Source organism: Narcine bancroftii, chromosome 11 (genome assembly GCF_036971445.1).
Source record: "Narcine bancroftii isolate sNarBan1 chromosome 11, sNarBan1.hap1, whole genome shotgun sequence".
Taxonomy (NCBI): domain Eukaryota; kingdom Metazoa; phylum Chordata; class Chondrichthyes; order Torpediniformes; family Narcinidae; genus Narcine; species Narcine bancroftii.
Window position 1 is genome coordinate 6,916,731 of NC_091479.1, and position 27,325 is coordinate 6,944,055.

A 27,325-nucleotide genomic window follows, 5' to 3' on the forward strand; every position below is an offset into this window, starting at 1 on the left:
TATTCAAATCCAATCTGCAAAGAATCCTAAAGAAAAGTTATTTGGGCAGTCTTAGTCCAATCCCAAGTGAAAAGGATCTCATGTAAATCTGGTAAGGAATTGACAATTAAATTAAAATATTCGCACAAAAAAAAAAATTTTAAAGTCAGATTTTTACATTTTAAAATTTAGACATACAGTACGGTAACAGGCCATGTCGGCCCACGAGTCTGTGCTGCACAATTTACACCCAATTGACCTACCCCCCCCCCCCCCACCGCGGTACAGTGGGAGGAAACCAGAGGCCCCGGGGAAAACCCAAGCAGACACGGGAAGAACGAACAAACTCCTTACAGACAGCGCGGTTTTCGAGCCCTGCACCAGATCGCTGGCATTGTAAAGGCGTTGAGCTGACTGCTGCGCCAACCATGCTGCCCCTCTCAGAAGATTCAAACAGAATAAACCAGTAGCAAAGAGCAGTCCAATCAAAAGAGAATCAATCAAGCTTTGTGGCCTATGGGCAGCGAACAAGCAACAGTTTGGACAGTGCACGCAGCACTTGCTGATCTCACCAGATTGCCTTCTTCCCATGATTAATATTAAACCACCATGCAGGGTTCAGATAGATTAAAAATGAACCACTGAAACTTTTAATCTCATACAAACCTGTATAACGACTGCTGCACGTTTCATCTGGAGAAACTGCCGCCGTTCAAGCACAGTGCAAAACCAGCTCTGAAGCAAAATGATTCTCCGAAGGACCTCCTCATGCAACATGTTCTGAAGCCTTTTTCGCTCACTCTCCTTCATAAATATCTATGGAGGAACACGCAGAACAAATGCAGAAGTATGGCACCATAATGGAAGGATGAACAATTAAGTACGCAGATGCAACTGCACCTCCAAAGAAGCAAACCTTCGTGGTGTATGACAGGGTGGGAGAAAAGGGGACTGCAACAGTGTTTGAAAGCGGTCAGAAGAATTGAACTAAAGTGTGGACCAGGAATCTTAAAGAGGTAAAGAATGGAGAAGAAGTTAGGCTCTTGAGTTTGGCGTCATTGGATATTTATGAAAATGGAGAATTAGAAATGGGGTACTGAAATTCTCATCTAGGACCTCTGACGATAATGGATATTGAGTCAAGCAAGAATGATGGTCACGATCAATCCCCAAATCCACAAACTATGACCATCAAACTGGCATGGGAAAATTATGGTTCTACTCAGAACTAGCATGAATAAATGTACTCAAAAAAAAATACAAGATACTTGTCATTTAAACAAAGCTTTTACTCCAAAAACACCCCGTCTCCTCTCGATGAGCAATGAAAACTTTTACTTTGGGCAGAAGTAATGCAATTTGTCCTAGACATATTAAAATATAAACAATATAACCTTTATAATGCCAACAAAGTAAGGTTTCCACGCGCACCTCATATTTTGCTGCCAATATCAATTTGCATTCCCAATTTTAAACAGTTGCTATTCATATCATAAAACGCACCATTGTCTGGCCCACTTGATAACTGTCTACGTTGAGGTTCACGCTTCTCACAAACTCCCGAATGCTGCTTTGTGAAGTTGTGATACCTTGCGGCAAAAGTACATGGAAATGATCCACAAATTCCTGAAATATTTCAAAATCTTACATTAGCTATATTCAGTACATTCAATTCTTATCATTTGTTTTAAATAAGTGCTCGAACGTTATGAAGCAACTGGGAGAATAAACCCAGTTTATTCAGTGGTGTTACAGGAGACAAAGAGGACCAAAAATATAGCTCATGATTTAATGTTGAACCCTGCCGTGAACATTAAATGCCATTATAAACGTTCAAATAACCAATGTCACTCACTTCTGGATTTGTACTTAAAGACGAGCCAATTTGGAGTGGGGCAGAAGGGAAAATAACATCACCCATGAACTACAGACTGAATATCTTCAGGAAAAGTGACAAAATCTATGGCCCTGCATTTTGAAGTTATTTGACAAAGGTAAAGTGGCTAAAATGGGTATGGATTGGGAGATGGTCGGCCATGCACAGATCCCCAGATCTTTCAACTTTAATGTCCACAAAATCTCAGTTTAGTCTTTGATTTCTTACCCGATCTGATACAATTTTTCATTTTAAAAATGTAAATTGACAAATTCAAATAGTGATCAGCCATGATCTGTAAAATGGCGGTGCTGGCTCGACGGGCTGAAGGGCCTACTCCAGCTCCTATTGTCTATTGACTCAAAATGGGCCAGATACCATCATTCGGCTTCAGTGATGTGCAATTCATTGGAATTTAATTCAAATTGTAATCAATTGGTTTCCACTTTTCAAATAGATATAATTTCTAAATTTGATTCAATGCCGAATTGAATAGAACAAACAGCAAAGCTCGAGAGTAACCAGAGCCACTCACCTGAAACGTGTACTTTATACTGTAGCCTGATTGTCGTATCCTGACAGTTTCTAGCATGCCTGTATACCGCAGTTGTCTCAGGACGAGATGATCATTGAAGCGCAAGGGAAGCTACAAAGACGACAGAAGTAAACGTCACAGGCAGCTGCAGGCAGCATTTCCCGGAGCTTGCCAACAAACCTCAACCTGCTCCCCTGATCCCACTTTCACTCAATTTCTGACCACACTTCTTTCACCCCGCAATCCCATCACAAGGTTTCCCCAAAAATTCACACTTAAGCCCCACTGCAGTTTCACACTTCCACTTTTATTTCCTCTCGCCCAAGAACGTTACATCATTAGCCAGGTTTGTCCGTCTCACTCGGAATCCTCGCTTCAAATATTCCAATTTGGTTTCTCTGGAAACAAGCCTCAGCAGGACCATAAATAGACTTTTGCAAAGTGAATTATCTCTCCGGATCAGACCACAGCATTTTGTCCAAACTGCTTTTCCTATTGTTCCATATTTATCTTCTTATTACAATAATTTTATCATGTTCACCCAGCACATTATTTCAAAGCTCTCTCCAAATTGCATACATCTATCTCTACTCTTGAATCGCTGAACTGACGTCATCTTGAAGTGACAAAACCTTTCACGTGTACACTCCATTACCATATCACTAACTTTGATTTTATAGCAAAACTCGTCTTGATAAAACCCAACCTCCCATAGCTGTAATCTCCTCCAGCTTTTACTGCACTTTGCCTTTGGACCTCAAGTTCTTTATGCAAGTGCAAGCTGTTATTCTAACGAATTATCATTCTACTCTCTTCAGAAATGCAATCCAACCTTCTACATATTTCTGGCAATTTCTGCTTTCATACACACACACACACACATATATATATTTCTTTCTTCTTTGGCTTGGCTTCGCGGACAAAGATTTATGGAGGGGGTAAAAGTCCACGTCAGCTGCAGGCTCGATGGTGGCTGACAAGTCCGATGCGGGACAGGCATGTATATATATATATATATATGTCTTTTTTGTCTCTTTGGCTTGGCTTCGCGGACGAAGATTTATGGAGGGGGTAAAAAGTCCACGTCAGCTGCAGGCTCGTTTGTGGCTGACCAGTCCGATGCGGGACAGGCAGACACGATTGCAGCGGTTGCAAGGGAAAATTGGTTGGTTGGGGTTGGGTGTTGGGTTTTTCCTCCTTTGCCTTTTGTCAGTGAGGTGGGCTCTGCGGTCTTCTTCAAAGGAGGCTATATATATATATATATATATATATACACACACACACGCACTTCGGTCAAACAACCGTCTTGTCCTTCTCCCATTAGGTCAATTTGCTGTACGCTACAAATGTTTATTTTCAATTTTGATTTCTCAACCAATTCATCTTCAAGTTGAGGAATAAATAGTGGGAAGGAGGGAGGAAAAAGGGGAGAAAATTACACTGTGTATATTCAAGAGGGAAATGTTTGTGTGTATTTTGGTTAATATGGTTCAATAAATTTTTTTTTAAAGTTGAGGAATAAATCCAAGACCTTTTCTGCATTTGATCGAATGCACTTGACAAAATAAGGCTCCGCCTGTCCCAGGGTCTCCATGAGCTTATTGAGAGAAGCCTGTGTGACAAACAAATACCAGAGTATAGTGAATTTCCTTATTTTGAGTCAAAGGATCAAGATCAAATGTATAACATTGAAAATCAGAATTGAATTAATCTCTTACTTTACAGCTAAAAATTACACTGACTGTAAATTTATTCAGATTTTCAGATTTTGTCAGAGTCCATGCATGACATCACATACAACTCGGATTCCTTTTTCCTGCAGGCACGGCAGAATTATCACGAATTGACGGTGCAAAAAATACACTGTACACAGCGTAAAACATGCAAAGATCAGTAAATTGATAACAAATGTAAACAATGTGTCTGTGCAATACAGAGAGAATAAAAAGAAAATCAATAAAGTCCACAAGAGTCCTTACTTACAAAGATCAATGCTCTGTGGTCCTACAATATCCAGCTGAACAACAATAGACAATTAAAGAATTAACGAGAGAAGGATGCTTCCAGAACATCCCATCCTCAATGAGAGCAGAGCCATTCAAATGGGGCAGCCACAAAAATACGTGATAACAAAACCAGACAAGAGGATGGATAATCTGCATCTCCTCATACCATAGAAACCATTTAACTATCCACAAGGAAAAGGGAAGGAACCCTCTCCATTTGCTTGGATAGATGCAGCCGCAAAAAACACACAAGCAGTTTGACAGACAAAGCAGTCCCTCTACACCCAGTACATAACTGTTGTCTCAGGATCACACCTGATTCAAAAGGACATCCATCTTACCAGATAATGCTGAGTCAAAATAGAGGATGGAGATTGAGAATCTGGCTCAGAGGTTCCAGAATAATAATCTTCTTCTCAACATCAGCACTTGAGGAAAGGAAGATCAAGGGACCACTTCTTTAGCAGTGATGACAATGAACTCTCATCATCTCCACACAGTTACTTGCCCAGACACCCTCCTAGCGCCTCCCAATTCAAACAGCAAAAAGGACAGAATCTGGAGTCAGATGGCAACACCGTCACTTGCTTGATCTCCTCCCAGTTCTACACCATGTTAAGAGAGATGTGCAATGCTGTTCCTTTTTGTCTGAGCTGGGTCTAAACTTCGAACGTCCTCCCAAACAGCATCGTCAGGAGAGACAGCAACAGATCAAGACAGTGGCTCACTCCAACTTGCCCTCAGATAAATAAAGTCAGGCAATAGAAGCGGTTATGGACAGCAATGCCCAGATCCTAAAAATGTAATAAAAATGGACAGGTCTACTGGAGAGCAATGGGAAAAAAAATATTTAAATCTCATTTTACTTGAAGATCCACGTCCAACACCATTTACAAATTTGCTGACGATACCATTGTAATGAGCAATATAAAAGAGCGTGAATCAGCACACAGGAGGTAGATCTTGGCCGAATAAACAACAACCTCTCTATCAATGTGTCACCAAAACGTTCAGGAAGGGAAAACCAGAGGTGCATGATCCAGTGGTCATTGGGGAATCAATGTTGGAGAGGGTGAACAAATTTAAATTTTGGGAGTCACCATCTTGGAGGACCTTTCCCGGACCGATCACACTGATGTTATTGTCAAGAAAGGTGTATCAGCATCTCCATTTCCTCAGGAGTTTGTGGAGGTTCGATATGACATCGAAAACTTTAGCAAGCTTCTAAAAGTGTGCTGTCTGGCCCTGTTATGGGGTAAAAAAAAAACCTCTGAGCATAAATCCCTTCAAAAGGTAGTGGACTCAGCCTGTTGTGTCACAGGCAAAACACTCCCACCACTGGGAAAATCTATGTGGAACACTGCTATCGGAGAGCAGCAGTGATCATCAAGGATCCACACCACCCAGCACACGCTCTGTTCTCGCTGCTGCCATCAGGAAAGAGGTGTCGGTGCCACAAGTCTCGCACCACCAGGTTCAGGAACAACTACTCCCCCTCAACAACAAACTCAATCAGGGACTCATTTAAGGGCTCATACTTTGCACATCATTTATTACTGAATTTATTTTTTTTTAATATTTGCAGCTTATTTACATTTTTCTCTTTTGAATACATGTATTTTTCTTGAGTATAGTTTACACAACCAATCAGCAGGAAAAAGTATCTCAGGGTTGGATGTGATGTCATGTATGTATTCTGACAAACTTGAACTTGATAAATGATAAAGGAGAGTAAAACATCTGCCGAGGAAGAGGATTCGTAATCCCATAATGAGGGGGCTGCTGTTATCAGAAAGGAAGATTTTAAAATCTATGCAACTGGCACTTTAAGCAAGTACAGGATTCTGATGAGGCAATGCTCACAGTTAGTCTTTCTCCAGCTGCACGTGTGTGATGATGACCTCCAACAGCAACTTGTGCCAATTTTCAATTCAATGCTGTGCTATATCATGCCAGAAATAAAACTTTCATTCAAGGCATGATGTAGCAAGAAGCCAACCAAATGGGCTTAAAAATGTGGACAGAACTCCACGGTACAAGGGAAGCACAATAAATCCATGGTTTTTCTCCTCCAAAACTATTTATATCCCTACATTCAATTTGTTTGGTTTTTCTGCATGTTCTTGGAAGTTAGTTCTTGCACAGTTAGCCTCGCGGTTAGTACCACGCTGTGATAGCAACAGCGATCAGTACGGGGTCCGTCATGAGTTTGTCAGTTCTCCCCGTGACTCCAGGGGTTTCCTTTGTGGCTCTGGTTTCCTCCCACTGTTTGAAATGTAATGGGGGTCGTAGGTCAATTGGGTGGCATGGGGTCATGGGCCGAAAGGGCCTGCATCTAAATTTAAATTAATAGGGCAGATTAGAAATTGTTCAGTGAAATTAGCAGCCTAATTACGCAGTGAAATATGAAAGTCTGCAGAAGCTGTGATTGTAGTCAAAACACACAGAAATACTGGAGGAACTCAGCTGGTCTCACAGCGTCCAGAGGCGGTGAAGATAACTTGACTCATTTGGGCTCAGGCCTGAACATATCTTTACCTCCAATGGACACTGCAAGACCAGCTGAGTTCCTCCAGCATTTCTGTGTGCTTTTATTAGCCTGATAAGACCGAAAGGATGTCCCAAAACAATAAGGTCATTCAATGAGCTACCAGTAACACTGAAGTATTGGTTACTCCCTGAACAAACACTGAAACGTGGAATAGTAGGTGAACTCTTGACACCATGTGCAACATTCACGAAGGGAAGCCCATGGTGCACTGACCTGGAATTGAGCGCTGATACTGGGCGGCTTTTTCTTCTTGTGCAGGTGAAGTAGAGACTTGGTAATACGGTCGTGAAGGGTCAGGCTCGCCAGGTACTTCAGTGACCTCACATCTAATAAGTGCTGCAGAATGAAGAGGGACATAAATGACCGTTTTCAAACCAGCTGGGATCAACTTCACAAATGTTCACTTCAGAACCTGCATGTTTTCATCAGCTTCTATGAGGAGCAAGTTGGAATGGAAACTGCAGTGAGAGGAATATGCAACTGTAATAATAATGAATTGATTGTCATGTACACAAGTACAGAGTGAAATTCTTACAGCTAAACAGACGTTTGAAAACACAGTATCATTAAATTACCCCAGGACAGAGATACCCAATATAAAATCCAGTCAGTTTGTGCAAGAAAAAATGGTTCAATAATGCAGATTGGGGTTTGTATCCGAGTAGTTTATATTTGAGTTGCTAGGGGAGGTTCAGGAGCATGACAGCTGTTGAAAAAAAAACCTTTTTTTTTAAACGAGAGAGGCCGACTCCCAACTTCTCTATCTTCTCACAAGTTGCAGCAAGAAGAGGCTGTGGCCAGGTTGATGGGGGTCTTTTTTTGGTGCTGGCTGGGGCTTCTTCAGGCAGTGCCTCATGCAGATGTCTTCAATAAAATCAAGGTTGGAGCCCGGCTGGACTTGGTTATGTTTGCTACCATCTTTCAGCTTTTTGCATTCCTGGGTTCCTGAATTTCCAAACCAGTGATGCACCCAGTCCACAGTCCACCTGCAGACATTCAACATGCTAAATCTCCTCACACATATTCAAAAGTAGACATAGGGTGTGCCTTCTTCATGGTTCATGCATTAGCTCGAGAATAGGTCCTCCAATAAGTGGATGCCCAGTAAAAACCCTCTCCATCTTTTGATGCAGACAGGCACGTGGGCCTTCGGCCTCGCCTTCCCAAAACTTACATGAATCTCCTTGGTCTTGGTGACGTTGTTCTGGCTCCACCCAAACAGATCCTCGATCTCCATCCTACGTTCTTACTCATCGTTTCCCATTATCTGGCCAATGATGGAGGTGCTGTCAGTGAATTTTTGATGGTGTTGGAGCTGAACTTGGCTACTTGGTAATCATGGGCACGTAAGGAATAGAGTAGGCGAAGAAACACCCGCCTTCAGCCTAGTTGAAATCTGAAGCCATACACAATCTGGAGGAGCTCAGTGGGAGGAAAAGAATAGTCGATATTTGAAGCTGAAACTCTTCATTGAGACTGGGAAAATGTAGTCGAGAAGGTAAAGAGGTCATCGTGGGAAGGTGGGACAGGGGCCCATCTGGAATTAGAGAAACATGGCAGTGGGCAGATGCCAGACAAGGGCAAGAAAAAAGGGGTCAGGAGGATGCCATACAGGGGGGAGTGGGTGCCAGTGCTGGAATCCGACAAAGAGAATGAGAATGGTGGCATGAACAAAAAAAAGAGACTGATGGGGGAGGGAAACAAGAAAACAATTTTCAAAATCTCAGGTACGAGAGGAGAAAATGTTAACTGCCCCTTTATGGAATGATATGAGATTTCAATGTCGTACAAGTCCAATGTACAGATTCATTAAAATACTTACTTGGTGTCGCCATACAGGTTCACAAGATATTCCAGCAGAAACAATAGGAACTAAATTAACATTACGCACCATGAAGCAGGAAAAGAAATAGTAAAGATAAAAAAGATAAATAAATATTTACTACCATGTGAGATATTTGGAGTCTGTTTCTAAAGTAAAGGGGAAATTATTAAATTGATCCATCAGCCCAATTGTGATTAAGTTTAGAAATGGATTCACCAATCTCACGATGAAAGGAAGGTCATTGGATTCAGGACTCTGCCCTGGAGTTCTTTCCTGCCCTGCGATGGGATCAGTCAGACAGAGGAATCATACCTCACCTCTGTGAATTATCCTTCATTCAGCACAAGTAGACAAACCTTTCCCAGTTACAGGAGCACGGAAAACATCCTAATCAATGAGCAGTATTTTTCCATACTTCAACAAACAGCCGGGAACTTAACGGACACTTTGCTCCACATCCGGTGCAGGGTTACGATTCAATGAATGAAACTGAAGTTGAGTCACAGGGATGTGGATTTACTGGACGACCTGGCAAATTTCACTCATCAGCAAATCCTGTTAGTTTCCATCTTCGGTCACAAAACTGCAAGGAGGGAAGCTGTTCGCCACCTCAAAAATAACGGTGTGTTTGTTATTCATCATTCACAGACAATTAATCACTTGCAGCTTTATTGCCACAAACTCGAGCTCGAGCTTTATTGCCACAACTCGAGCTGTCCCACGAACTGAGTTGAGACTGAATGGGGTTCGGGAAGGTGGCAGAAAAACAAAGGTTCTGAGTAATGAATTCACAAGGCTCAAAGATGTCTCTCCAATTGCCACATCAGGAAGCAAAAACTGCTTTTGAGTTTATTTTATTTGTACAATTGACAGTGAGATTCTAATCGACTTGGAAAGGGCGAGAGGAGCAGCGTGCATCTGGACACATTCTTACCTTCGGCAAAACTGGCTTGGTTTTTGTGTTCTTACTCCTCCTAGTAAAAGAACAACAGAGGTTAGAACAAACACCCGACAATCTGCTCCTTTGGTCAGATATTGTCAGAGACATGAAAACAAACTATCCCAATGGGTTTCTTCAAACATTCACCTGTGAGGATAATCGTGGGAAAATAATTTCATGTGAAAACCCTCTAAATATCGGAAAGACTTCCTGAGCATGAGGTGGCAAAAGAGGCAAACCTTGCGCATGTAAATTAATTACTCACATAATATTACAATTAATCCCTTTCACAGAATGTCCAAGGTTATGTTTTATTCAAATGAATAAAACATTTGTTCGACAATTTAAATACATTTGGACCTTCAGTCACCTCCTGGAATCCCCAGCTTTCACAAGGATCTGGAGACAGACATCTAATGTCTTGTATATATTTCCTCTTAAACATGATATGTGGAAGACATGACTTCCTGATAAACTCTGGGAGAAAGATACAAACCAAAAATGTTGTGGGGGACTGCAGCGAGACACTCATTCCCCAGTGTGTTGCATGGCACCACAAAAACCTCAGACGAGTGCTGTTGTGCCAGAATGTTTAAATCTATTAATCTCTTGTTACTTTCCAGTTTCTATTCCTGAAAACCCTGGTTTTTGACCTGTCTACAGTGCCACAACCTCACTGACAAAAGGCAAAGGAGGAAAAACCCAACACCCAACCCCAACCAACCAATTTTCCCCTGCAACCGCTGCAATCGTGTCTGCCTGTCCCGCATCGGACTTGTCAGCCACAAACGAGCCTGCAGCTGACGTGGACTTTTTACCCCCTCCATAAATCTTCGTCCGCGAAGCCAAGCCAAAGAAAAAAAACAGTGCCACAAGCAGGGTCACTCATCAAGTGACATCCTTGCATTGCACGGTCAAGGTTTTTAATGATGAGGGACGGCATCATTCACTTTCCACCAGTTGAGAAGAGGACACTGGCTGCTTCTCCCTGGTCTCCTTCTGGAGGTGTGTGTCTGCCTGCGCCGGCGTGTGCAGGTGCAAGGATGTGGGCGGTCAGTGGGCGAGTCCGAGTGGATCTCCGTGTGCGCACGCAAGCAGCAACGATTCAGATTCAATTTAAAAGAGCTAGCATTTATTTTATGTCGCCAAGTCAACAGTTCTGTGAAAATATATTTCATACGCGCTGATGGTTCATGCAAGAGTCCACAAAGTAAACAGTCTGATCAATCTAACTTTGTACCAAACCCATTTGGAACCTGTCCAGTGAATTTTTGTTAAGCTCCCTCTGGAAGTGAATCCTTTCTCTGGTTAAGTGACCAAACCAGTGCACAAACCTCCAGCTGTGGTTTCATCAAGCCCCTGTGTACTGGGTGTGAGGGCGATCTGGCTGCGACATCTGTCACCCCATTGATTCGGCTGATCTGGCTGGCTAGATCTGCCACCCTTCCCTCACAGCTCCGTGTGCGTCCCTCCCGAAGCTCAGCGCTCGGTTGCAGAGGATGGCCCCCTAGAAGAAGACCGCTCCGCCGGTCGAGGGTATATGACATAGCTACTCCCCTGCTAGTCTAAACCTCATCAAAGGCGGAGCACGTAGGGAAGTCAAGCTCCAAGACTTCAAACACATCCAAGCAAGGCACTGCACGTGGCAGTCTGCCATTTAATATTTTTTTTTTAAATAATAAAAATAAAATTAAAATTAAAATTTTTAAAAAGAAGCCCCTGTGCAATGCAACAAGACAGCCAAACCCAAAAGCTATTTGCACTTGAACGACAGTGCAGCCGCTTCAAACTTACATAAGAATGCCGTGAGCTCTTTCCAACAACTTGGTGCTGGCAGAATTTAGAAAGATCCCTTCATCTTCAATCAGGGAATGGCTAGAGGTAAGCCTCGGAGACTGGATACTTGCTCTTCCATTCCAGCTTATCCCCTGCAGCTCACTGCATGAAACAAACAGAAAAACGATCATTGCTAAAATAGAAAGGCAACTCTTCGATACCCAGATCCCACCTATCAGCGGGAGAAAGCAAAGCAGATTAACATTTGCCCTTCATTTGGCTTAATTCAGGTGCTATATAAAACACAACTCCATTGATTTGCAAATCCTATTATACATGCGCACGGTCTATAATTATCAAATGTAATAAAGAGCATCAGGTATGTTTATCACTTTGCAACAGTGAAACTGGGCATATTTCATCATTCTCAAATTAACCGTGAGGTTTGCTGGGCTCATCATGACGTGCTCGGCCTCCTGAGAGTTTCCAACATCTTCTGGATTCAATGTGCTTTAACCAGCTAATTTTATTTTTAATGGAAAACCAAGATGACTCCATTTCAGTGGATAAGAATCGAAAGCCAGAGATTTGATCACCATGCCCGAACCTCTCCGCTGATTGTAATAACTGCCTCAACCTGCCATTCCTCAAGAAACTCAATTTCACCAAATTGAAATCATTCTGTAAGGAATTGTCTCTGTAATAAACACAGTGACTTAAACGCACCACCAGTGTGCCAATGCTACGCCATGGCCAATTAATGCTCTGACCTGCCAAAATTGACCAGAACACTGTGATTGCCAAGGCTTTGTAGATTTGGACGTGCCCCAGAGATAAGCAGGCAGCAGGGGTTGTAAAACAAAGGGGAGAATGGTCCAAATTGATTAATTTTTAAAATGGCGCAGGTGGTCCATGATGAGTGCCTGCTGAACAAGCAAAAATCACTTCTTCTTGAAGCAAGAGCAACAAAATTAATCTTTTCATGATATGTGCAGGTTGAATTCCTCATCTTTTTTTTAAATTTTTTATTTTTCACACCATAAACCACATTGACCATGATACATACATTTTCCTTTTCAAATATATAATGTCATTTTCTCCTCCCATCCCACCCTCCCTACCTCCCCCCCCCATCCATTTAAAGTACAAAATCTAAGATACATTAAACCAGTCAAACAATGTTGTCATTCAATAAAAATAAACAAGAAATCCACTGAGTCAATTCTTTTCATTTCCTTCTCCTTTCGTTAATTTAAATAGTGAATGTCCCCGGTAGGTTTTCGCTATTGTGTTTCATGTATGGCTCCCATATTTGTTCAAATATTTCAATATTATTTCTTAAACTATATGTTATTTTTTCTAATGGAATACATTTATTCATTTCTATATACCATTGTTGTATTTTCAAATTATCTTCCAATTTCCAGGTTGACATAATACATTTTTTTGCAACGGCTAGGGCTATCGTAACAAATCTTTTTTGTGCACCGTCCAAATCAAGTCCAAATTCTTTGTTTTTTATGTTACTTCGGAGGAAGATCTGAATTCTTCATCTTAACACAAAATGAAAAGATTATCACAGCTATAATAGCGGGGAGAAAAGAACCCAAGATTCTTTTTATTAACTTGCTGACAATCCTATACATTCAGAATGGTCACACAGGACGCAGCGGTAAGTTTTATGAGGTTATGAAAACAACTAAAAGGATGCAAAATAAGTCTGCCTTCACCCATGTTGATGCAAACTGATTCCAGAATTGATTAGCAATAAAATGAGATCAGTTTACCCTTTTATACTCTGTCTCCATTTTAACTCCACTGCCTCTCTCCATTTGCTCTCATCCAGAATAAGAACTCTCATACAAGTTAATTTAAGACCCCTCTTAATTTCCTTTTTTGTTACAATCAAATTTATCAGATAACTACTGCAGTCTGAAATTTGTTGCTATAAAATTTGCTTAATACAGTATCACCCCTGGTGTCTGGAATTCAAGCAACTGGCAAAAAAAAGGAAAATAAATTTTTAAAAATTAAAATAAATAATAGGTAAAAAATATACAAGTTAAAAATTGAAAAAGTAAATGTTCTCTGAAGTAACACATTATCCTTTGGTGAAGATGGGAGCAAATATTCAGCCAGCGAGTGCCTTGGTCGGGCTTTGCTTGTAGCAGCTGTTGGAATAAAGTTGTGTGAAACAGTGATGGCTTCGCCCAGGACAAAGAGATGAAGTAAAATGCTTTCATGCATGTGAAGTTTGTTCAATATAATTACAGTGTGGTATTACCTGTCTTTTAAACTGTTTATACTTAATGGAGATGTATTAGTTAGGTATTGTAAGAGTGAGTCTCAAGCAAATGGAAAATATTTATCCAACATCTGCCAATACCCATAGGTGCCAGATAACAGGGACTTTACTATATTGTTTCTGCATAACCTAGCACTTAAAAATGGATGTGATTGGTCTTGTTATAACAGGATTGGTGAAATTAAATAAAAATAGCAAATATTAAACAATTAGTTTCAAATGCAATAGTGTCCATGTTAAAGCTACATTACTGAAATGCACTAAAACATCAACTTCCTGGAACAATTAAATGCCAAACTCGTAGAAATACTCTCAATGCCAACTGCACTTGTGAGAAATGCAGACATCCAGCTCACGTCCTCAGCTGGTCTTACAAAGAGCCATTGGGTCTTGATGTGCTCCATGTTTGTAATCACCACCGAGGGCAGCAACAATTCATCTCACTGCCTCTAGGTTTGGAAAAAAAAATGTGCTCTTGATTCGTGACTTGTGAAGAGCAGGTACAAGTTACGTTTATTCCTCTCTCATTAGATTCCAAGTAGCATTTTTACTTTAATCATTAGGCAGCACAAGGTAAATTAACACTGTAAATACAGGGAGCCATCTTTTAATTGACCCGTATCCAAAGTAAAGAAAGAAAATATTTTGTGTTGATGCTTTTTTTAAAGATAGATACACTTGGCTAACATGTGGCCAAAACAGTCATAAAAATTGTGACATGTAGACAATTTCTATTTTAGCGTGACAAAATATACCACCATTTTGAACGGTGAGGGTAACAATACTGGCTTACAGACACGACAGAGGAAGTGGGGTAGTGTAGCTTGTAAGTCTGACCGTCTGCATCACGGTCTGGTACGCGGACACCAATACCCCGAGTGCAAAGCCCTGCAGAAGAATCTGGACACAGCCCAGGACCTCACAGGCAAAACCCTCCCCACCATCTACGGGCAATGCTGCCGTCAGAGAGCAGCAGCCATCATCAAGGACCCACATCACCCAGCACCTGCTCTGATCTCGCTGCTGCCCTCAGGAGAGACTCGCACCACCAGGTTCAGGAACAGCTGCTACCCCTCCACCCATTTAAGGGCTCATTTAAGGATTCTTACTTGTGCTCTCTATTGATTTTTGTTCCTCTCTTGTATTCCTTTAAATGTTTCCATGCATACCTGCAAATGCCCCCCCCACTCCGGTGCCGGCCATGCATACACCTCTTCATGAGCACAGTTTTTTTGCATTGCCAATAAGTGATAATTCTGCCTGGCCCACAGGAAAAGAATCTCAGGGTGCTGCCCAATACACCCCCGATACGCTTTGTACAGTGGAAGGAAAACTAAGCCCCCCCAAGGAAAACCCACACAGACACAGGGAGAACGTACAAACTCCTAACAGACAGCGCGGGATTTGAACTCAGGTGGCTGGCGCTGTGACAACCTTGTGATAACTGCTCTGCCACCTGTGCCACCCGACCCTTCTGAACCTTCCTGACTAACCTTGTCAAAGGCCTTACTAATGACCCATGTAGACAACATCTACAGCCTTTCCTTCATCAACTTTCCTGTTAACCTTGGAAAACTATCTGATTGGTTAAACACGATCTACCACACAAAAAGCCCTTTATGCAGCCTTGTTAGAAGAGAATTGTACCGTGTGCCTGCTTAACCTCTGTTTTCTAACCTCTCTTCTCTGAGGAGAGGACGCCAACACAAAATCTGAGCTCCAAACTACTAAATATTTGCAGCATTTTCTATATACATTACAATGCTATATTTTAGTGTGTAAGCATTCCATTTTTCCTGAAAGGTTTGACAAGACTCAGTACAATGAATCATAAAAGAGACCCATATTTGATCCAATTTCAGTTTTGCCCGCACTGAACTATTTTTAATCAAGGCCGATCTGATAAAATAATCCAAACCCTTTTCTTTCCAAGAATTCCTGGTGTGACATACATTCATGAAAAAGATCTATCAAGGTAAAAATCAAATCACTCCCACATCAGTGAGGCTGAAAATGAATTCAAACTTCCAAAGACTCAGCCCAAATGCAATGAATTAATCAGTTGTTTCTGAACACATTCGGAAGACATGACAGTACGATCATTAACTTTGTATTCCTAGACATCGATTGACAAAGCTCATTATCCACCTGCAGTTTGCGTTTATAACTTTAAAAAAGCAAGCCTCAGAGAAGGAAACACCAAACTTTGAGATCAACACTGTTCTCTAAGATACTAACAAATGCAATGCACATTTTCAGTATTTCCTGCTTTACCTCCAGCATTGACAGTGCTCAGATGGCCATGTGCCGAAAGCACCATCACATTGTGAATTCAATTCTGATTCAGGCAGAGCAGGAGCACACAGCAAACCCTTTTCATTCACTGTCTCATGGACAATTTCTGGTCTCTAACCCAGTGACTTAACGGATGAAATATCATTTCCGTGTTTCACCTTTTTGTGAATTTTGAATTCACCAGGAGGGCAGTGAAGAAAATAACTGATGTCACGGCGACAGTTGGATTTGAAAGCTGCTTGAACATCCTTCACACAATCGACTGAAATTATTTGGAGAATTATTTTTCTCACCTTGTCACCAACAATAATTTGAGTTACTAACCTGAACATGAAAACTCCAAGTTTATAGCAGTTTCTTATGTCAAAAAATCACAAAGTTTTACATTCTAGAAATGGTCAAGAAGCCACTGTTTTCTCAAATTTTCTCCTTTCTATTCAGTTAAAGAATCTCATTTATATCTGCAGCAAGTTGAATTTAAAAAGACAAATAATTCATTGTGATTAAGAACACCGTCTTAGATAGAAATAAAAAGATCTGTCCCTACCGTGGGGGTTTGTCGTTGATGGTATTTGTTCCTTGCAAACTAGACAATGGTGTCCTGGGGGTTTTTCTTGTAATACCTATCACACAAAAACAAAGGCTAAAATGTTGGTTAATTGGACAGAAATGAACAAGGACAAAAAGAAGCATGCATTTGTTACAGCATGCTGCAGGCAGATTAGCAGTCACAACCTAAATGTTCCTTTACTGCAGGTACAATGCAGAACTACTCCGCAGCCAAGGAGCGGGAAGTAGTTGCAACAAGCACTTTCGAACAAAAGGGAAAAACAATTGGTAAATTACATCCTGGTGTTAAGATCAGCTGTTTTATTCGCCATACCAGTGCAAGATCCAGTTTCTAAGGTTAAATTCACAGACAAAACATTTAGATTTTCAATGCCTAATCCACAGAAAATAATGGATTTGTAGAGGATTGAGCACAGAAGTGAAGATGCATCACATACAAAATAAAACAATGGTCAATGAGGCCACAAAATCAAAAGCAGAGAACACAAACGAAAATGTTTAAAGATCTGGGGACCACCCTTTGTTGCAACAGAAGCAAGGGTTCCAGAGCAAATAAAGCCTATTGAATCATATTCTCTGTTCATCTCTTCAACTGAAAGCTCTTGCTCGATCTTTGCGAGTCCCATCAGATAGACAAGTGGAATAGCTTTGAAATGGCTGCCAGAGGAAACCACATCGCGCAACTAAACGAGCTCAAATGACCAAAACAAAACCAATTTCAAGAAGGTATCTATCTCAGTAGGCTTGACCAAATATTAGGGCCAGCTTTTTTTTTTATTCCTTTAACATGCAAATTTTACTTAACAAATTGAACAAGTGTCTGAATAAAAAGTGCTTTGAAGCTCATTCAACAAGAAAATACTCGAGAAGTCTAGTTTGGAATTCAAACTCAAGGGCTCAAATTCATTATTTCTATACAAATATCTATCAAACAAGTTTCAAGTTAGCTTGGGGAAAATATCACATGGGATCAAACTCTCTCAACAAATAAATGTACGGTCACCTGTGATTAACATGCAACCATCTCTTTTTGATAATGAACGTTTATTTATCGCTTCCCACTGAAGAGGGAAAGAACATCACCGTTGTCGACAAACTCCTCCTCGACTCTCAGGTAGCACAATCTTCTCAGCTGACAACTGGGGAAAATTTATCTTAACTTTCAAGATCGTTAAATCTGTTCAAATATGAATTACTTGGCATGAACTAGGAAAAAATATCCAACATAAAAATACAAGAGGATTTATTTTAATTTCTGGAAATCTAAAATAGATCTTGTGGTTAAAAACATCTATTCTTAATGTTGGATCCTCAACATTTTTTTGCATAATTCCCATATTGTTTTTAAGTTTAGAACAGAATGAATCTTTGGAGCAAAACGCTACAACTTTATGTAAGTGAATGCTTTCTTACCACTATGTTTTATTATGTAATAGAGATCACTTGAGCTTTTAATGAAACTTCATTCCAAGTCAAATTTTATTTCTTGCTTGAAATTATTGAGACACCACATCTTCAGCTAAAGACACACAGCTGAGGACTAGAACAGGGTGGGAGATGTCCAACAGAAAAAGAACTCATCATTTTATGTCTGCCATTTCTCTATGAATAATGTTGTGTGCAAGCAGTGAGGAGTGTTGCTGGGCACTGCCTGGTTGGATTAGGAGGTAAATGAAATTATGAGCACACAGGCAAGGAGGTCTGCTTAGGTCATGCAAAACGAGAGTTAGTCGACACACAAGAGCTGGGAAAAAGGAGAGACATGATAATAAGGCCAGCAACATTCACTCGAAACCCAAAGCCAAAGAACCAAGGGATGCTTATTTGCTCTGGTTAAAAATGAAATTGTAGAGTTTCAGTGCTTTAAATAAACAATATTTTTTTTCCAAAGCTATAAAGAGTTTCTCATATCATTCCTGCAAGATTTCGAAGTACATATGAATATTGATGACATAACGTGCCTTGTTTGTAAAGTTTGTGGTTTCAAAACCACAGACATCCCACAATTCTTTGGCTTCAGGTCAGTGGTCTTCATTACCCAGAGTGATCAACGGTGAGTGAAGCACTCAGTTGGATCATTTTAAAGCATGATCCAGCAAAGTACCAACTGGCATTACTGGACGTTAACTTGCAATTACTTGGTAAGATCAACAACTTTTTTTTAAATGCAGATAATAGAGTGAACGAAGACCACGACCCCGAGTAGATGTTCCTGGGCTTCTAGTTCCTGCAGGCAAGTGGAATATTGCTGGATTTCGAGCCTTACTGTACTTCTCTTCCTTGCATCTCTGGAGGATCTCTAAACTCCTCTGATGGACTGGATGATGCAGAAAGCTAAAACTATCGACACCTTTCAAAACCGGATACGGAACAGCATCATCATGTCCTTGGAAAGCAAATTGAAAATAAATAAAAAATAAAAGAGATACAAAGTAAAGATATTCATGATAGGAATATGAAAAGGTTGAGAAACAACTACAAGGATCTAAACACAATTATAGTACAGCATGTTTAATCATTAATATCTATTTTGCAGTGAGAGAATGAGACAGCCTTGGCATCTAATTTAACGGTTGTGAGTTAAATCTCCAGTGACTTGCAAAAACAAATTTGTGCAGTTGAGTGAGGTAAAGACATGTGAGAGAAAAGCAAAATTTACAAACTTTTTTTTAACGTCAGCACAAACCAAAAAAAAAACCAGCCAGCAGTGAAATGCATAAAAATACAGAAAAATACCCCTTTTGTAAGAATTTCATCATTTGCCACCCATCTTGATTAGTTTTTCTGAAACAAACCATTACCTTGAACAAGGTTCTCAAAAGCCTTTTCTTCAGAAGTAAAGCTAAATAATTTTTAAACAATAATATTCCATTTTATTTATAATCTCTGCTGATCCCAGTTTTTGACTCAAACCCTTCTGCAATTTTCAAGCACTGGAAGCTCTAAACTGGACCTGTTCAAGTAATCTAGAAACGGAGGCTGTGAATCAGCAAAACCAATGAACTGAATGATGGAACACACCAAAGTCAGTGACGGGGATCCCCAGTGACCAACCATTTCAATTTCGCGCCCCACTCCCATGCTGACATGTTTGTCCATGGTCTCGTGTACTGTCCCACCAAGACCAGCCGTCAATTGGAGGAACAACACTTGATTTTCCGTCTGGGCACTCTCCAACCAGATGGCATTAACAGCGACTTCTCTAGTTTATGCTAACCTACTCTCCATTCTCCCTCCATTCCCTTCCCCTCATTTTCTTTCCCTTAGCTCTCCACCCCCTTCCCCCTCTATTCACTGAGCCATCCCTTCTCCCCCTGCTTGCTGCTGTGCCCTCCTCCACCATTACCTCCTGCCTTTGGGACCATGCTCCTCCTCCCAGCCCTCCCCCCTCCCAGCTTTTCGTTCCGATGTCTGCCAACATTTTTCATTATCTTGATGAAGGGCTCATGATGTATCTTTACCTTTGCTACATAAAGTGCCCTGTTTGACCTGCTGAGTTTCCCCACTATTATGTTTTTACTTTTGATACAACTTCACATGAAGCCTGTCCTCTTCCACAAACAAAAGGGGGTACTAAAAACTAACTGAGCACAGACACCAAGGGTGACCGACTGTTGACATTGCATGGGGCTGTTAATGCCACGCATGCACTGTATTCCCAACGACAAGAGAGCAATAAATATCAGTAAGTGGCCTGTGAAAGAGAACAGATCACCAAATTAAGTGCATACGTTTTAAACTGAGATGATGAATTTAGTTTTAAATTATTGGAACTGAATGGTTATTCACAGATCGACTGACTGTCAGTTTTCACAAGTTTCGGGACGGAGAAGCTGGAAGAAATAGATGTAACTCTACAAACAGCTGAAGATATAAAGAGCAGTGTTCTATTTCTGCAGCAGGAGTAGATCCATGCAGAGCAAGGCTGTACAAGGCAGAGCCATCAGTGTGTGGAGCAGCTGCCACACCATGATGTGTCTTTCTGCAAAATGGATATGTCTCCCTCGCTTTGGAAAGGAAGATGTGCACTGATTAAATTGAGAAGCAGCTGACCGACATCACAACAGTACAGATGGGCATCTATCTGAATTGTTCACAAGTTGTTTGATTTACAAAAACAGGTCAGGCGCAGATTACCAAATCAAATTCAAATGAAACACCACAAAAATTAACATTTCCACCATTAAATAATGTTTAATGTTGGGGAGCTTGAATTTTTTCATGAGAAGAGGTCCTCGATCATAGCATGTTGCAAGAAATATGTATCCTCCACCTTCTGAAGTCAGGTATTTATATTCAAAAGCTGTTATTTATTTATGTATGAGATAAATAACAGATTTTTATTGATAGTGAAACATTACATGATAGTTTCATTTTTGAAATAATATTCCAGATGATCCCATTGATAATAGTTACCGTAGTTTATCATTATTAGGTCAAATAATTGCATGCTGTAAAATAGCTTTTTAAGTTCTTTAATAGCTACTTAACCCATCAGAAACTGCCCAAATCCAATAATAACTTCCAACAGTAAATCAGAGGATTGAATCCATAGACAAGCCATTCCAAGATGGCAAGTTACAGATATCTAAGTCATTGGAATGACACACTATATTCAAATCAGCATGTAAACATTTCTAACAATTTCCTTGGCAAAATAACCTCTTCGTCAATTCCAAAGCACTTGTATTTCTGACCAAAGTCAGAGCCTTTGTGCAGAAAATGGAAAGGTGGTCACTTTCAACACATTTTTCCAATCGTTAGTTGTTTGCCGATTAAAAACTTGAAACTGCACAAAGTCAGATCCTAACTTCAGCTACCAAATGTTTTACTTGTATTCAAAAACTTTTTTCTTGCTTCCAGGCTTTCCATTAATTGATGGTTCATTTGACAAGCTGGTCGATATGGGACAATTCACTTTGGTTTATTCAGTTAGCTTTCTTATCACCTTTTAGCTGAATGACCAGCGTGACATTGACACCAGGATTCCAGCTTCATTCCCTCAGATGAAGCAGATTGCCACATCCATCTGAGGAAACTTGACGATGAGAAATAATTCACCAGATTTCAAAATTCAGGGTCCAGATCGCAGCGTTGTTATCAAATAGAGCAAGATCGGTGTCAGCTGTTTTTCCATTTTCCTCCAACTCCTTGGCTCAGATACATTGATTAATCACTGAGAATAGGTATCTGCTCACCAGCCACACAGACAGGAACCAGAAGCAAAATGGGATGGGGTGGGTAAAATGAAGAAATTGCTTTATTTAAAAACAGAATCTACTAAATTTAATCTTATTTTATGGAGTGAAAGATAAAGAAGCTCACAGAGATTTCCTACCCAATTATTCAGAAGACCTGGATAACCATAATTAGCCAAGCTGAGTGCATTCATCTCTCACTCCAGACAAGTTGCCCACTTTTAAACGTCAGGGGAAGTGTTTAAGATCCACATGTGAACTGGCTGCATTTGCAGAGTGAATGCATTTTCCCAGCTGAGTATTCAAGATGGACAGCACAAGTCGACCGTGGTGAAGAAGGCATGCTTGTTTTCATCAACCATGACATTGAGAACTGGAGTTGGGATGTCAGGTTTCAGTCATACACATTGTTAGTGGGAGTTTTGTATGCAGTCCTGGTTGTCATGCCTTTGAACAGACAAATGGACTTGAGGGGTGGAGGAGAGTTTGGATGAGGCTGAGTGGTGATCTTACAGAAATCTATAAAATTATGAAAACCATGGACTGGACAGTCAGAGCCTTCCTCCCAGGCCAGGGGAGTCTAAAACTAAAGGGCACTGGTTTAAGGCGAGAGGGGAAATATTTAAAAGGGTTTGGAGGGATATGCTTTTTGACACAAAAGGTAGAGGGTATATTGAATGAGGAAGTGGTCGAGACAGATAAACAATAAAACCCCTGTTATCTGGAATTCCAGCAACCTCAACCAACCAGCGCCCAAAGAAAACCACTGAAAATAAATAGGTAAAAAGTTTGGAAGTTTAAAATCGGTGCACCTCGTCATTAGAGCCTCGCCAATTACACATGCTCAAGCAACTGGAAAATTCACTTATCCTGCATCTATTAACTCCCAAATGTGCCAGATACCAGGGGTTTTTACTGTATTTCAGTGTATAAAAAGTATTTGACAGGTGCATGGATTGGAACTGGAACAAACACAAATAGGATCAGTGGAGATAAGCAACTTGGTCAGATGGATGAGTTGGGCTGTGAAAATTCAAGAAATGACTGAGAGGACCCAGAAATCGAACCAAAATGCTTCCAGTTTTTTTAAAAATCTGCTGTGAAAATAACCTGATAACTGAAGTGATCCATTATGACATTTCCAAAACCACCTGCAGAAATGATCGAATTTTCCATGTTTGTCAAAGAGAGTTTTCCACATATTGTCCTGAAACAGGTACAATGTTTATTCTCATCTGACTTTTGTTATTTTGTTTTTATTAACCTGATTTAAAGTACTTACTAACAAGCACCAGGACTTCACCTGGTCATATCCTTCCTGTACAATAAAAAATATCATCCACAACACACAGTCTCTGAGATGACTGTGGTGGAGAGGTGACAGTCGCCCACCTCTGATTTGCTAAGAGGGTGTGGAGAAGGATGCAAGGGTCCCTGTCATGGATCATCTCCAGCAACAACTTGTGACTCTCGGGAACAAATGCAGAGACAGAAATCCAGAAATGTTGAAGACCATCAACTCGGTGAAAGATGCCTTCTTGGTCTGCCCAAACCTTGTCGGGCTTTCGGCACATGGAGATGCCGGTGACTAATTTATTGTGATGAAAGTCTTTTTTTGGGAAAAAATATTACATTTGATGATAGAGATATCAAATCTAAAAGTGTAAATGATATAACATTTTGATGCAATATGCTGGACAAACCACTTAAATTTCTGCTCATCTCTCATACGTCATAAAATACTCTGTACTAAGAACCAAACTGTGATTCTCTTTCCCTGAGTCTGCCTGACTGGTTGAGTGTTGTCAGACCAAAAAAAGACCTGCATATCCATTTCAGAAGAATGCATGCAATAGGTTAAACGTCATCAGGAATATCCACTCATCCTTTGAACCATTCAAAAGATTTATTGCATCAAACTTAACTAGCAGAATTTAGAAAACAGAATCAATGATGAGAATATGTTTTGAAAAATATATGAGCAATAAAGAAAACAAATGCAGGAAATACTCAGCAAGTAAGGCAGCATCTGTGGAGAGAGAAATAAAATAACATTTCAAGTCAGTGGCCTTCCAGCAGAATTGTTCTGTTGAAAGAGCATCAAGCCCAAAAGTTACTATTATTCTCCTCTCCATGAACCTGTTTAGGGCAGCACGGTTGATGCAGCAGTTAGCACAGCGCCTTTGCAGTGCCAGCGATCGGGACTGGACTGGGGTTCAATTCCAACGCTGTCTGTCAGGAGTTTTCACATTCTCCCCGTGTCTGCATGCGTTTTCTCCAATGGCTCCGGTTTCCTCCCGCCGTTCAAAATGTTCCAGGGGTGTAGATTCTTCTTTGGCTTGGCTTCGCGGACGAAGATTTATGGAGGGGTATGTCCATGTCAGCTGCAGGCTCGTTGGTGGCTGACAAGTCCGATGCGGGACAGGCAGACACGGTTGCAGCGGTTGCAGGGGAAAATTGGTGGGTTGGGGTTGGGTGTTGGGTTTTTCCTCCTTTGCCTTTTGTCAGTGAGGTGGGCTCTGCAGTCTTCTTCAAAGGAGGTGTAAATTGGGTGGTACGGACTTGTGGGCTGAAATGGCCTGTTACTGTGCTGTATGTCTAATTTTAAATTTATTTCCTGCATTTCGTTTTTTTATTAACATTAACAACTTCTGCAGTCCACTGGAGGATATCAAAACAACTTCTATATCAACATGCTCAATCTCAGTTGGAATGAACTGTGCAGTATCTTTCGAAGGAACTTTCAACACATCATTCTGTGTTATCAGAACAGCTGACAACATACAGTGGGTGCTGCGCCATCAATCACACTGTCAATCACCAAAATACCCACCCTGTCGCTTACCAGGTTTCTTCTCAACAAAGTGTCTTCCAGCCTCGCGGAAGGCCACGGCTGCTCGAAAGTAGGACCTCAGCATTGACCAGCGGAAAACAGCCACTGGGTCAATACCAATCAGACTGCAGATGAAGGCATTCTTGCTGCCTTTCAGAAGGGCCACAATGTCAGGGCGCATGTGATCTGTGTTCTTTTCACGAAAGTCCTACATCAACATAGATTGATGAAGCTTAGTCTCTGTCCATATTTTGAATTGTAATTCATTTTGAAATTTATCTAATTTTTTTTTTATTTGAAGATAATTAGCACCCCACATTATCCGTTTACGTTTCCTTATTTGTTTACGTGTGTACGTTGAGTTTTTTTTTGGCATTGCCAATAACTGGTAATTCTGCCTCACCCGCAGGAAAAGAATTGGGGTTGCATGTGATGTCATGAATATACTCTGACAATACATTTGAAATAAGGAGATTTGGAAGGTAGCTTCTTTTTTAAAAAGGGGCCTAAAACTTACAGCCAGGGGAGGTGGTAGCTCGAGATGTCCACATGAAGAAGGGAACAGAGGGATCTTGACCACGTGCAGGCAGACGAGATGAGTTTAAATTGGCATAACGGTTGGCACAGGCATTAAGGGCCGAAGGGCCTGCTCCTTAACTATGCTGTTCCATGTCCTATTCAACATATGGGCAACTGAAATAACCAACAGTTGAAGCTTTCTGTCACTTGATTTGATCGCAGCTGAGTTCCAGCATTCTTCCCAATTTCACTTATTTGCCTTAGTTCTCATCCCCTTCTTGCCCGTAGATTTAATTGACCTCATCCAGCAAACACCCAACGCTACTTATGCTCCCAACTCAGCACCCTGCTTTCTACAATTTCCACTAGACTTGTATCATCTAAAAACCCAGCTTGAACTGGCTGTGCCTCCTTCATTCCACAAAAGGAATTTGTACCTTTCTTCCTTGACCCTGAAGTCCTATTTCAATTTCACTTTCCATGCTAGCTGCTTGCCCTGCTGTGTGTTTGCAGCGTTTTCTGTTATTATCTGTAGCATTTTCGATTCTCTTTGATCACTCTGCCAAAGGGAAGGCATATCTCAGATATAAACCACTCATTAATTAATCCTTTTAGTCTCCACAAAATGTTAACGTCAACATCCCAAATCTTCAAGAACCCAGTTCCTCTAATTCAAGGCTTGGTTAAATGTACATGCAGACAGTTTCTCAAACAGGGCACTGCAGGATCTTTTATCATTTGTCTCCCAGTGCCTTACGAAAGCAACATCTATCTTCAAGGATCCCCCCACCCAGGCCATGCCCTCTTCTCTCTGCTACCATCAAGAAAAAGGTACAGGAGAACAAAGACGAGCACTCAACGGCACAAGGACGGCTTCTTCCCCTCTGCCATCAGATTCCTGAATGGACAATGGACCATAAACATGGGCTTACTTTATCTTTTTTTCTTGCACTATTTTTATTTATTTTGTAAGGTGAATTATATAAATGTTTGCCGCGATGCTGCCTCAAAACAACGAATTTCACAAATGCAAATAATCAACGCTACTTTTTCACACAGCACCGACCTTCACTTGGTACTTGACCTTCCCTGCATAATGCTTTATGATAAACGCTTGTTCCATTACTGCTGGAAATTCGATATAGTTATTCCCCTCATGTTGTCGCTTGAATTTGTCTCGCAGTGTCTGATTTGTTGCCTGTGGAAAACTGAATTGAAAGATAAACAATTATTTTTTTAAAAGCTAAGACAAAGGAATCAACATCTTTGTTGCACCAAAGATCATTTATTCATTGCGAGCATAAGAAATAGGAGCAGGAGTCGGCCGTCCGGCCCGTCGAGCCTGCTCCGCCATTCAATACGATCATGGCTGATCTGATGATGGGCTCGTCTCTACCGACCGACCTGCCTTTTCCCCATATCCCTTAATTCCCCACAGATGTAAAAATCTATCCAACCTTGTTTTAAATATATTTATTGAAGTTGACGCCACTGCTTCTGCTGTGGAGAAAATTTGTCAGTCAGATCTACTTGATCTCAGCCATGTGGCCATCTGAGCCAAGCAGCTCCTGCTAAAAACAGTTAGTCACAACGATTTAAGCATTAGATTATTGTGGATTTATGTAGGTCGGCTCAACATTGCGACCGAAGGGTATGTGTACTGTGCTGTAATGTTCTATGTTCATCATTTGGATTCCAAATTTGATTAATGCTATCAAACCAATTGAACCATTTTATTCCATTCAACGATAAGAGGCCTATAAGAAGCAGCAAAAGTGACGATGATTGCTCCTCTTCAAACAACAGAGGAACACAGCCAATTCTCACCGTGAATACAACAGGAAAATGAGAGAGAAAAATGGAAAAACGCGGACAAGGAAAAAAAACCTTTTGCCGAAGTCAACAACGATCGCCTGAGTTACGCCAAAGTGTGCCACCAAGGTTTGGCCTGAGTCAAAGTCAGTTATGCAGGTCGCAGTTTGGTATCCTGTGACCTCTCACATCTGGAAGCTCCAGCTCTCAGCTCTAGTTCACAGACTTTAAGGATGTTGCCTGGCTAATCAGGACACATCTGGATGAGTAAATTCTTCCTGTTTCAAGGGGTGAAATCTCAGACA

At 40.9% G+C, this 27,325-nt stretch overlaps 1 protein-coding gene across 7 annotated transcripts in view; it reads right to left on the reverse strand.

The window, feature by feature from the left end:
• The window catches only part of myo9aa (myosin IXAa), a 176,910-nt gene that overhangs the window by 47,112 nt on the left and 102,473 nt on the right, over positions 1 to 27,325 (reverse strand). For 5 of the 7 annotated variants that reach the window (XM_069902406.1, XM_069902410.1, XM_069902403.1 and 2 more), the window contains exons 13-23: positions 26,275 to 26,416; positions 24,702 to 24,897; positions 18,925 to 19,044; positions 16,636 to 16,711; positions 11,507 to 11,650; positions 9,707 to 9,746; positions 7,161 to 7,283; positions 3,922 to 4,002; positions 2,391 to 2,501; positions 1,483 to 1,605; positions 646 to 795 (exon numbers count right to left, since the gene is read on the reverse strand). In XM_069902406.1, coding sequence (XP_069758507.1) covers positions 646 to 795; positions 1,483 to 1,605; positions 2,391 to 2,501; positions 3,922 to 4,002; positions 7,161 to 7,283; positions 9,707 to 9,746; positions 11,507 to 11,650; positions 16,636 to 16,711; positions 18,925 to 19,044; positions 24,702 to 24,897; positions 26,275 to 26,416 — 1,306 coding nt within the window. Of the gene's footprint in view, positions 1 to 645; positions 796 to 1,482; positions 1,606 to 2,390; positions 2,502 to 3,921; positions 4,003 to 7,160; positions 7,284 to 9,706; positions 9,747 to 11,506; positions 11,651 to 16,635; positions 16,712 to 18,924; positions 19,045 to 24,689; positions 24,898 to 26,274; positions 26,417 to 27,325 lie in introns of all 7 variants that reach the window. The other 2 variants (XM_069902409.1, XM_069902408.1) reach the window with 2 other exon arrangements.